The sequence below is a fragment of the Notolabrus celidotus genome, chromosome 18, assembly GCF_009762535.1.
Source record: "Notolabrus celidotus isolate fNotCel1 chromosome 18, fNotCel1.pri, whole genome shotgun sequence".
Taxonomy (NCBI): Eukaryota; Metazoa; Chordata; class Actinopteri; order Labriformes; family Labridae; genus Notolabrus; species Notolabrus celidotus.
Genome location: NC_048289.1, coordinates 16279889 through 16292776, shown reverse-complemented (window position 1 = coordinate 16292776; position 12888 = coordinate 16279889). Strand labels below are relative to the sequence as shown.

Here is a 12888-nt window from a genome sequence, read left to right as displayed (position 1 = left end):
TGATATGCTGAGCCAGGCAAAGATAGTCTGTACCCTCCTCCTCCCTCTGCGTCCATCACCCACACCCTTCTGAACCCCCACCCCTCCCCCCATGCTGCAGCCTAGCGTTATTAATGTATTGACTTGCATTATTGATGTGTGGCATTATGATAATGGCTGTGAGAGCACTCAAGGGTAGGGAGGTTGAGGATAGTCTGAATGTGTGTGCCTGTTGATGAGAGGGGAGATAATGGAGTGGGCTGGTGGGGATGGGGGTGACACTGTATGACTAGACACCACACAGGGGGAGAGGGGGTTATGGTTTGTCCACTTCCTATAAGGGCATAATTAAACAAAAATGTGAAAGAGGAAAATCTGACACCACCAATTGAGGAGGGAATCACACAAATGGATTCATCTCAGATGACACAGTCTCAGTCTATCTCTCCTCATCTCTGTTACAATCTCTGCATCATCGGAGCGTTCGCCGTGGTTGGTGGGCCAGTGGTGCAGACGGAAAACTTGATATGCTATCAGATACTGAGCTACTAAGAGTCCTCACCCCTGCTGTCTCCTGCCACACACAGTTTACTTTTGAGCCAAATTTCCTGAATGCTCTCTGGAGCTAGCTGTAGTAATATTAATAGTTGCTGGTTTTCTTTGTCTTGTATGTTATTATACCTAACATGATTTTTGGATGTTGATTGGTGAAATTCAGCTCTGATGGTGATATTTTTTCCACAGTTTTCTGTTGATGATTTATTCAATTACAACGAAGCAGTTAAAAAATAGTAAACAACTATTTAGCAATTAATACAACAGTGCAGCACTAGTTGGGTTAGCTTCTTTTTAAAAAATCCATCTCACAATTACATTAGTTGTTGACTATTGCCAACAATTTGGATTTGTTTATTGTGAGATTGAGATTTAAAATTGTTTTCTTTTTCATTCTTCCCCTATCTCAATTTCTCTCTCTCTCTCTCTCTCTCTCTCTCTCTCTCTCCTTTGCTCACTTTCACACTCACACACAAAACGACACACACAAACAGAAGCTGCTCTTACAAATAGGTCTGCTGCATTATTTAGTGTGTTTCCCAGTTCTCTATCCATCCGAAATACAATTCCATAAAACATGCAATATTGATTGTGTCCTCTGCAGATACTCAGTATCTGTCCCAGGAAATCTGTCAGATCTGCCAAACATTTATAAGTAGACTTTGTAAGTTCATCATCTGTTAACTGTTTTGAATTCTAGTTGCTGCTTATGCCTATTTTTCTGGAATCTTTTATAAATTAACCCCTCTAAAGTGTGACTTTAGAGGGGCTAATTTCAAATTGGTTCCAAAAAGTTCTTCCCAAGTTGACAACAAAAAAAAAAACTGCACTTTGTGACACAATCCTAAACAAAACTAAGGTTGAGATGCTTTTTATGAATACACAATTTGACCATAATTAAAGTGATGAATGTAATCAAAGTGCAATTTATTTGTCTTTAAGATATATGTAGTATCAAAAAAAACCTGGCACACAATGTTTCATTTAACTACTTAACACCAACCTGAGCTATGGAACGGGTATAAGCAGAGTTGACTGGAAGTTTCTCTAAAAAATACGATACTAATATGAAAGATGCTGTAACTTCATTTTGTAACTTATTTTAAGAGCAGGCAGCCTTTTGCATTGCATTTATTTTGTTACAAGATAACCTAAGGTGAAAGAAACTGAAGCAGCAACTTCCAAGGTTAATAAGTTAAGCGAAAGTGCAAAAATTGCAACTCCTCAAGAGTCCACTGAGGCCGACTGCAAAAGTCAAGGAAACCCCATTAGAGCCCATTAAACATATACAGCAGAATTAAACATGTTAACAACCTAGTACAAAAACAGATATGATTTTAATTACTCTTTTTTGAATCTGTTAAAAATGTATGTGGGATGAAATTTTTTTTAACCACTCCATTTTAAGTACATAAAGGTTAGCAAATGAGGTATAATCCGGGTCTTGGTTAGTTGGATTGACAGGTTGGTTTAATGTGGCTGTTTGCCAGGCAGCAAGGCTAGATTAGCTGGAAGTTAGTTGGAGTCAGCATTCCAGCTTGGGAAACACCATGTTTGGGCCTCATTTGTTATTTAAGAAACCAATGGTGACGTCACCAAGAGTACATTAATACATTTTTAAAGCTGTGGAACAGCCTACCTTTCCAGGTTAGAGCTGTACAGTCCATTGAGCACTTTAAAACACCACTGAAAACCCATCTTTTTCTCCTTGGCGTTCCTAACTTGAGCTCTTACTATTCTTTTATTGTTTTTATTTATTATGATATTTGTGTATGATTATATTGTATTTTAATAACTGTACAGCACTTTGGTCAACTGAGGTTGTTTTCAATGTGCTTTATAAATAAAGCTTGACATGACTTGACATTTGGAGCAGTCAATGAACAAAACATGGCACCAACCTGGCTGATTAAAATGTTAATGGGCCATTTTCTTTCCTCTGCTTTCAGGTGAAACCTACTCAGAAAACTTCAGTCACACAGAGAGATGTCAGGCCTGCACGGTGTGCACAGGTCTATACCGCATGAAGGCGCCCTGCACGGACTCCAACAATGCCTTCTGCGTGTGTAACTATGGCTACTACCTGAATGAAATCTCACAGCGCTGTGAACCCTGCACCAAGTGTCCAGAAGGCCAAGGCATGCTGTACAGCTGTGACTATGACCATGACACATTGTGTGAGGTGTGCAATGGGGACACGTACTCGGACCAGGAGAGTTCTCGGGAGCCTTGCATCCCCTGCTCCACCTGTGATGAAGGAGAAATGTTGCAGGAATGCACTCCTGTCACTGATACAGTCTGCCAAGGTAAGACAATTGGCTTACAGAGGGTGGTAGTACATTGTATATTACTAGTCAGATTAATACCTGGGTGAACTCATATATAGCCATCTAAATTCATCTGCTATACTCAAGTGGTTTTCTGCTCTATCAAAGTAATCATACAAGTTTAACATCTAAATTTAGGCTGTGTTTGGACCTTTTGGACGAAGTATGCTTGTTACATTTTCTTTCCAAGAGTTGGATGAGAAGATTGCTGCCACTCTCACATATGTTCTGTAAACAAGATATTACAGCCAATAGTTGTTGGCTTAGCTTAGCATAAAGATTTGAAACAGAAGCTAACAGTTAATCCAGATTTAACCAAACTTTGAACTTTTCGCAGAACAACAAAAGAGTCCCAGTTTGGTTAGTTTCGTAAATAAATATACTTTGCTATATTAACTTTACTTAGTAAAATCATGGCTAAAATAATAATCTGTAAGCCTACCATATTGATTTTAGAACAAAGACCCCATCCTGAGAAAATGTTTGTTGATGAACATAACTTGGTTTCCCTTAAAGCTAATATATGCCAGCATTGTATAGTTGTAAGGAACATATTTAAACATGCTTCATATCTTTGTTAATAATAATTTATTGACAGCCGTGTAAAAATAATTTGAAAATCTGCTGGTGTAGAGAACTTTTACTACACAGTTCTTTCGGTCATGGTTTACTTGCTTGTCTAAAACATGAAGAGACATTTTCATCATAAGTAAATTCTATACTGTCCTTTATAAAATGACACTTAAACAGAAAAGGATTCAATTTAACTTCAAACTCTACACTTAATGTTGCACTCAATGAACTGACTCGTTATGAACAGGACATTAAGTTCTAAATGTTAAAACCCATGAAGCACTAAACTCACACAGACTGATTAATGAGACAGTGAAGGAAAATTGAAATTCCCAACTACACTCTTCAGACAGGACAATGAATCGACTTTACAAGGATTTATTTTTCAGATATTAAGCAAATGGCTTTGGGATGACCCTATCCAAACACTGGGCAAATTTATTACGACCCTCTGTGCAGAGCAAGTAAAGTTGAATGATGGGGTGCATTGACAAGGGTCACAGTGGCCTGAATAGAATCCAAGTGAGCGCATATTCATTCTGTACGGACAGGATGATGAGCCTGTCTTTCGTATTGTCAGCCACATAATTGGATCATCTCAGTGTGACATTGTAGGAATTGTTGGCCCATCGACCTAAATGCCACGCCAAGGCTTGTCTCATTGTTGTAAGGACTCATCTCATTCACTAATACAAAGAGCACACTCTTTCCGTGTTGAAGGTTTAGAAGAAGGTCATATCTCTGAACGGGTCTCTGAATTTCTTTTATATCACGGCACCCTGTGGGTATCACTCTCCAAATCGGGAATTCCTTCTGACTGCAGTCACTGCTCATTCCAATGACCCGATGCTTCACAGATTAAATCAACGCTCTTGTGAAATGACAATGAAAGGAGTCTGTTGATGAGCCGTGCAGTCTGTTGCCTCAGTAGTTTGAAGGATGCTGTTATCACAGTGATGACTACAGAGTGAGTGTCAAGCTAAAGGGAGTCTTTTGTGCCTCTCCCATGATGCAGTTTGGCCTGTGAGGGCTCTCAGTTCAGCCCATGGGGCTACTTGAAGGAGCCAGTAATGAATGAAACAGACAGTTACAGTGATGTTACTTGTGACTATTTCCTCTGTTTTATCATATTTTAAGTATTTTTCATTCCCCTGAAGTTTTGAACTTAAGTTACATTGAAGAACACACTGAAGAGCTTGCGTTTGAGGAGGTTAATGACAAAAATGTAGTGCTCAAAGACACTGTGGGGACCTTTTCACTGGTCAAAGAACAGCCTTAAATTAATAGTGATGCCTCTTTATGAGCTACAAAAGCATAAGACCAGCAGGAAAGTCAGATTAGTTCTACATAGTTATGTTTAAAGCCTGAAACTGCTGCCACAGGATCAGTGCAAGATTGGACGATTCACAGCAAGCTCAAACTGGGACTAAACTGCCTAAAAGAAAGTAGGAAAATGTCAGAATATAAAACCTACACATTAACAGGACATGAGTATTAAAGCAGTAAGAAGTACAACTTTTTACCACAGGGGGCACCAAAATCAACACAACCCAAAAGTTCCTCACAGGAGCTTGAAATGACCAATGGTCACCATCAAGAACAAAACATCAATTAAAAAAACACTTATTCAGCATATACAGATTTAATATGAGTCAGACTTTCTTTTTTAAATGAAACATCTAAAGATGAATGGAGACAGACTATCCTTGTTCCACTGTGTCAGCATCACTGCCTCTTCTTCAATCAAAACGCTCAGGACCAGCTGTTGTTTAACATTAAATATCCAGATATTTAATATGATTGATAGACTGACTTTCCAAACAATGATGATCACACACACTGACAAGTCAATACAACTGTACAAAGGGAAGATAGAGGTGATGTTTTTGAGCCGTGCACATGGACTAAGTAAGACAAGAGTGTGACCTAAATCAACATACCAAATTAATAAATGACACAGTAAAACCATAGACTGTATGAAATACGGACGTAGGATCCATGACATCACCCATTTGTTCCTGAAGAGCTGTTTTGAGGCCAATCGTCGGCGGCAGCCATATTGCTGCTGTCGAGCCAGTGTGACGTAAAGAGGCGGAGTTTGAGCCTCCTAGCCAACAGCTGCAGTGTTCCCACCTGTCAATCAAGTCAGCTGTGCCTCTCATTGGAAGACTCGTAATCTCAATATCTTCGAAATTGCCGCGTTAGAAAAAAATTCACCCCTGTACAGTGTGAGCCGATCGAGAAATGAGCTATCCAGACTACACTCGTCTTTTGAACCAGGCTGTAAACATGTTTATTTCCGCTGTTAAAGTATGTGACTTCCGGTACTTCCGGAGCCAGCCTCAAGCGGATCCTCGATGAACTGCAGTTTTTAACATTTCCGCATTGGACTCATATTTTTAGACCGGAGGTTGCTGCTTGAGTAAAACACACAAACACACACGAAAACACTAAAAACACAAGAATACTAGCTTAAATGTACAAATTTTCCATACAATTCTGCATTTTATAGCTCGATTTGCTATGTTAGGTAAGAGGCTAAAATTATTATTCATCCTTTTCCTAGCTAACATTTCTGTTTGATAGCTCTTGTTAACATAAGTTTGCTAAAAGTTGCAGTACTGAGGAATACGTTGTATGCTAACTTCAGCTATATTGTGACTTTGCTGTAAGAAGCTTATGCGTCATTGTTTTACGATACGCTGGATTCACTATTCATGTCTTTCTAATCACTGAACGGTTGATTGTCGACATTAAAATGATTTTACAATTCAGCGTCTATAAAAGTTGGACAACATAACAGCTCCATAAAAGTGAAGCTAAACATTCAGAGCTCCCTCCACTGACTGGCTGCATTATAGGTCATATAGCCGACCTCTTCTGTGTTAACAGATGGGACATGGGTCACACTATTGAATTAAAAAAAAGTACATTTTTTTCCAAATGTGTTTTTTGTCATAGATTTTTGTCCAAATATTCATTTCCTGGGAAATTTATGTATTTAGCAATACAGATTTCATGGCATAAAAATAGCTGATGCGAATATCGTTAATTGATGATGACGCTTCAAAGCTGCTTGATTCCACTTTTAGAGTAAGTAGTATTGTGGTTTGAGAGATGATTCATCCAAGATCAAGATACAATTTAAGGAGCCAGAACCCCAATCTTAAAACATCCTTTGAGATAACTAATGCAGCACACGTAATGATGAATGTGTATTTATTGTGATCCCAAGCATGATGGGCAGTGTATGGGCTTCATCATCATATGTTATTCCTCCTGCTAACTCAATCATGTGCTCTTAATTCCAAATTTAATCTTTTTGCCGAAGCACAAGCATTATCAGTGCATACAAATCTGTAGAGCCAGACGTCCTTTTCCATTAGTGGCGACACAGGCCTGAAGGCTAAACAACGTCAGGAGGGCGGAGGGAGATGGAGGAACACACACACAAACACACACACACACACACACACACAGGGCCACTACCCGTGAAAAGACAAGTCATAACTTGAGACGTTGGGAAGTTTTACTGTAGGTTATCTTTAGAGAGAAAGCTGGATTAACTCTTGTTACTGTTTGGATTGTATTGAAGTTTAAGCTGGTGGGGTACTTTCCCTTGTGACGATTTAGGACCCCTTTATGTGGACACAGGCTGAGCTGAGATGTGGGGTGAAAATCCAATTTCCTCCCACACTTCCAAAGAGATTAGTGGTTTGTTTTGGGTCTTACCAGGAGAAGATACTCACTTTCTTTATCCCTCCCTGATAGTTAAACACCATTATGCTGACCAGACTTTGTAAGGATAGACCCACAGAGTTGAAGGTCCATAAGGCAAGATACTTATCTAAAGGAGTGTGATATGACTTCCACTCTTCTGCAGGCCGCCAAGCAGGGTCAGAGGTCGAAGGTCATGAGAGGCCTGTGTGTGTCGAGGGGTCCTTTGTGGGAAGATTAGGCTGTGCTAGTGTCCCCTGGGGATGTGAGCTGAAAAACATGGTATAATCCTCAGTCTTCATGGGGTCACAACAACATGAGACAAGTGAAGTTGATTAGCGCGCTTATTAGCTGCCCCTTCAAAGTCAGATCTACTTTGTTAGCTTAGTTCGGCAAAGACAAACCAACACAATATGGATGGACTTTATCTGCTGAAAATGTAGCATTTATGCAGCTAACCTGTCACTGGAAGTATGTTTTGAACAAAAAAAAAGACACCCAGGGTCAGTAATAGACATATCTGGAAAATATGAGTAAAATGTTCCCTGTCAAAATGTCTGATCATGCAAACAAGTATTTACTTATATTAACCACAGCATTATTAAACTTTTTATAGTTATGTTAAACCTTTTAAAGCACTAAAGTTCACAAAAATTAAGTCTTGGTTTAATATAGATAATAGTCTGCAAATTTTTGGGGACAGATGATTAACAGCCAAGAAAAACAATATTATTTTGCTAACCTCAACCAAAGTAAGCTAGTTTTATTGTCAAGGGGTTGCAACTTTTGTGGACAGTCCTATACGTTGTGCAAATAAGAATATGCTTCAGATTGCTTTGTACAAGAGGGCTTGGAAACCTTTGGAAACATTCAGCTGAGAGAGTAACATGCTGGGGTTTGAAGAAGAGATGGGTTGCATTTTTGTGGAGTATTTGTCAGTGAATTCAACTCAGATATGTTAAGACTAAGAGGAAATGGGGAAATGACTCTTGGTACACGAATACGTTTTTCAGGAGAGACTTCCTTTATGCTACTTTTTTCTAGGTTGCATAAACATTACACAGAAGTGACAGCGTGGACAAAGGAGACACCAGACAGAGTGATGAAGCAGCAGAGGAGCTTATAGCGAGTTGAAAATGTGTGAATATGTTGGTACCATTTCCCTGTAATACATGCAATCAAAGTATCTTGCATGTATCTAGCACCTACTAAAATGGTTGTGATTAGCTTGAATACTTAAGTATTTTAAAAAGCGAGTACCCCAGTTCTTTAACGGTGTATCCTGATGACATCTGTTTCTGGCCGCAGACAGGTATTCAGTCATACTAACCATGGCATTGTTGTAATCAGTTGTTGAAAAATCTTAAATTTTCAGCTACACTAAAAGTGATACACCATAACTAATTTGCTATTTCAGATATATTATGAGCACAACCTTTTGTATTAGTTTTTCCACTCACAGAATAAATAAATGTCCATTAAAATGCATTGAACGCATCATTAGAATGTTCCCAGACTGCATTTGTGTTTACCCCCTAAACATGGATTGACAAGATTTGTACTCAACAAATGCTATGACCTAGGCTTAGAAAGCTGTTTTTAATAAGCTCCTGGTGGACACAAAAAATGCATGTGATATGTCTATTGATAGAAAGGTTTCATGCTAATGCCTGTCAATTCTAGAGAGACTTATCTGATAACACACAACGGGAATGGCCATCCATGCTAACACTCTGTGACGAGGCCTTTTCACAGCATGGGTAAAGTTGAATGAGCAATGTTTGATTTTGTCAGAGCAGTCACTGCCTGTTCCTATCAACCTGAGGTTTTTGCTCCCAGGCCTCTAGGCTAGTGGGAAACTGATGCTTTCACTCATCGACCCTGTTCCTCCTTGACTCTGTAGCCTCGATTGACTGCACTTAGTTTGGTGACCTATCACCCATAGCCTGTGTTTCTGTTTCTGTGGCAGCACGGGGCAACAGGTTGAGGTTTGCATCACACAAGCAATTATATTATCCATGCACGTGCATGTCCTTCAAGGAAATTCAAAGAATTACTCAAAAGTGAGTCAAACCACACACACACACACACACACACACACACACACACACACACACACACCCACACACCCACACACACACACACACACACCCACACACACACACACACACACATACACACACACAGGTACTGACAGTCCCACTTGAGATCGATGAGATGACTTATTGAGCACTACAGATGTGAGACAGCATATGGGAAGATGAAGGTCAAGTGGGTGTGGTTAAAAGGAAACAAGAAGGGGGGGTTGAAGTGCATTTGGTTATTGAATTGATAGGCGAGTAGGAGGAGGGAGCTGTTTCCTTCCTGAGTTTGGTTGACCTTAACGATCGACAGGATGTCCTTTACAAATCAGACAGAGTGATCTGCTAACTAAGCCCATGCACAGAACCAGGGCCAAACCTGCTCTACTAAATCAAGAGAGAAAGATGGGATGTGAAAGAGTAGAAGGATGGAGGGAATAAAGGAAAAAGATAAAAGGGGTTTCTTATCTTGGTTTAAGTGGTACACGTGCAATTGAAAATCCTTGAAGCTTTTGACTGTAACTGTAGCTTACTTTGAGTGCCACTTAAACTTTCTTAGAATTTCCATCATTGGCTGATTTGAATAGTTGTAGCAAGTTAGCTGATTAAAGCTGCTGTTGGTAGGAATGGTGTAAAAAGCGTTACTTTTTTTTCTGCTGGGTTTGGAGGAAAGGTCATAATGCCCATCGGTACTCATCAGTAACTGGAGGTATTTGAGACTATTGCAAAATCTCTGCGTTTTCCAATGCCTTTGTATCAAGTAATGTTGTTATTCCACTTGTTCCCGTTATGACGGTCCAATCATAGCTAATCTCTAATCCTCTGTCCTGATTGGTTAAGAGGCGGCTCCTACTACGTCCTCCGATTGGTTATGGGTCCGGCACTATCATGACACGCCGATCTGTGTTTGGGGGGCTAAGAGGAAATCTGGTTGGGAGGGATAGTGTTGACATTCGAAGTCCCTCTCTCTGAAAAGAAGTTTACTCTGTGACTACCAACAGCAGCTTTAAGCTAGCTTTAGCTACATAATGGCATTATTTGGCTGGTTGTAATGGCTTAAATGTGTTGCTTTAAACAAGATTTTTGTTAAAGTGGTCTTAAAGTAGGTTCTTGATACCTTCATGACACTTAATATTAGGACTGCTACTAAAGCTACAAGTCCCAGGCAAAATTGTATCATCCTCAACAGTTGTTAATCCACGAAGGAAGCGCAATTAGTCCTAAAAGATACACAAGACTGTAAAACTGGTATCTTATTTTGAAATAAACCCTGTGTAGCTGCTTAGTCTGTATATTGAGCAAGTGGACACAGGGGATATTCGCTCACTGGTGAAGTGACTAAATAACAGACTATTTACAAGTGATCAAAACATAAAATCCCATTAGCTTTGTAATTCAAATCAAGGAAAGTACTTTAAATTCAAGCTAGTTTTCTAGACAATCTTACTTTTAGAGCTTAACGTAAATTGTGGCTGACAATCCTAAAATTTAAAAAATGTTTTAAACTTGTAAATAAAATGTCTTTTCTTTTACACTTAGGTACGATAAGGTTTAAAAAATTGACACCAAATTGCAATCTTTTGTGTAACATCTCAACATCTATTTCCAAAGCTTGACAGAAGCTTAGTGGATTCTGTCAAGCATCTGACAAATAGAAAAAGAGGAGACAAATGGGAAAACGATAAAATGCCTTCGACATTTCGGATTTCCTGAATCCAAAGCATTTCTGCATCAATAGCTGTGAAGAATCCTTGATCCCATTCTAACTAAACAATTCACTGTCTTTGTATCGCACAGTCAACCATTGTGTGGCTATAGCTTGGACTCCACACATCCTCTGACTTATATCTCGACTGACTTGGGCTCTATGGCCACAGTTGACCTTCCCTGTTTTAACCCTTTTACCCTCTACTCAACACAGTATGAGCATTGTTACAATTGGTGGTGGTTTTAAAGTCCACTGTGTCTCTTTCTCTGCTGTCAAACAAGAATCAACCCCTTATGGACATGACTCAGGCTCGTTCAGTTGCGTTAGTTGCCTGTCTTCTCTCAGGAATTTGGCCCTCGACATTCCAGAGAAAAGTTTTGGAGGTGCTTTGGCTTGGGTGGCCTCCCTGGTCCAAGGGTGAGCACAACACTTGCGCTTTCGCTCGTGCTGTTCATACTTTGCCAAAAATTGATTCAGTTTTTACGATTAACAGTATGAATTGAAGTACTGTGTCACTGCCAAGCCAAGCCTTTTCTCTCGGTGATATTTATCTTTTCATCTGGCATAGTTGCCAAAAAAGGAATCAATGGCCTCATTCTTGCATTCTTTTTGTCACAAGTCAAATCCATAGACTCTATAAAATATGGACGTAGTATCCGTGACGTCACCCATCTGTTTCTGAAGCGCTGTTTTGAGGCCAATCGTCGTCGGCAACCATATTGAAGCTGTCGAACGATTGTGAAGTAAAGAGGCGGGCTTTGAGCCTCCTAGCCAACAGCTACAGTGTTCTCGCCTGTCAATCAAGTCAGCTGTGCCTCTCATTGGAAGACTCGTAATCTCAATATCTTCAAAATTGCCGCTTTAGAAAAAAAATTCACCCCCCGTTCAGTGTGTGCCGATCGAGAAATGAGCTATTGAGACTACATTAGTCTTTTGTACCAGGCTGTAAACATGTTTATTTCTGCTGTAAAGATCTTCTTTTTTGAATTGGTGTGTATGTGGTTTCTGGTAATTCCGGAGCCGGCCTCAAGCGGCTCCTCGATGAACTGCAGTTTTTAGCACTTCTGCATTGGACTCATCTTTTTAGACCGGAGGCTGCCGCTTGGTCAAATCTGATGTTTTAGATTGGCAAGAGTAATACGTTTTATGGCCTCTTATGGGCACAAACGTTCCTGGAATTAGTTTTATTCTTCCTAGTTTTGTAAACATGCAGATGCCATAAAACTTTCAAGTAGAAAAGCAAATTATGAAGCTGCCCTTTTTATGTTTTCTAACTATTATTCTGCTTATTGAACCAATATCCACTTTGGTTTAAACTAGCAAGCTAATATTAGTATTTAGATTATGGTGATTGATGCAGGTGTGTATTTTATTATCATTCTTATTTATAAGAGAATGAGAAAAAAGTGCACTAGTTTGTAAATATAGTATGAACAAAGTTTGAAAGCTTATGAGTGAAAACCAATAGCCTTATAACGTGGAATAGATCATCAACTTTTATAGGTCAGTTCTAAGATGTTAATGAAAACAATTTGAGGTTGCTGGATTATTTAAAAAAAAACTCTTTGATTTATTGGGCCCTTTATGATCACATTTTACAAACTGACTTTTATTCATAACAAACGGCATAAATCATCATTCCTAATTTTAATAACATGCATTAAACTGCATTATTACTAAACAGAAAGCAAATAGTTTTTCACAATCTGGCAACCCAAAACAAGCATTATGAATTATTTATAAACCAGTTATATAGACATTATAGTTCCAAATTTTGGTACCAGAAATTTCACAAAATGGCTGCACATTAGATAAAAAAAAATGAACAGCAATGAGGGAGATGCATAAGGAGAGGAACAGAGAGCTGCAGGAAAAAGAGAGATGGAGAACTCCTGACAGATGCTGAGAATGTTGCCGGGTCGATAAATGCGATGGAGTTACTCCTCTG

At 39.3% G+C, this 12888-nt stretch overlaps 1 protein-coding gene across 1 annotated transcript in view; it reads left to right on the top strand.

Moving 5' to 3' along the window:
- The window catches only part of ngfrb (nerve growth factor receptor b), a 38651-nt gene that overhangs the window by 9656 nt on the left and 16107 nt on the right, over positions 1-12888 (top strand). The window contains exon 3 of the mRNA XM_034707899.1: positions 2484-2840. Coding sequence (XP_034563790.1) covers positions 2484-2840 — 357 coding nt within the window. The remainder of the gene's footprint in view (positions 1-2483; positions 2841-12888) is intronic.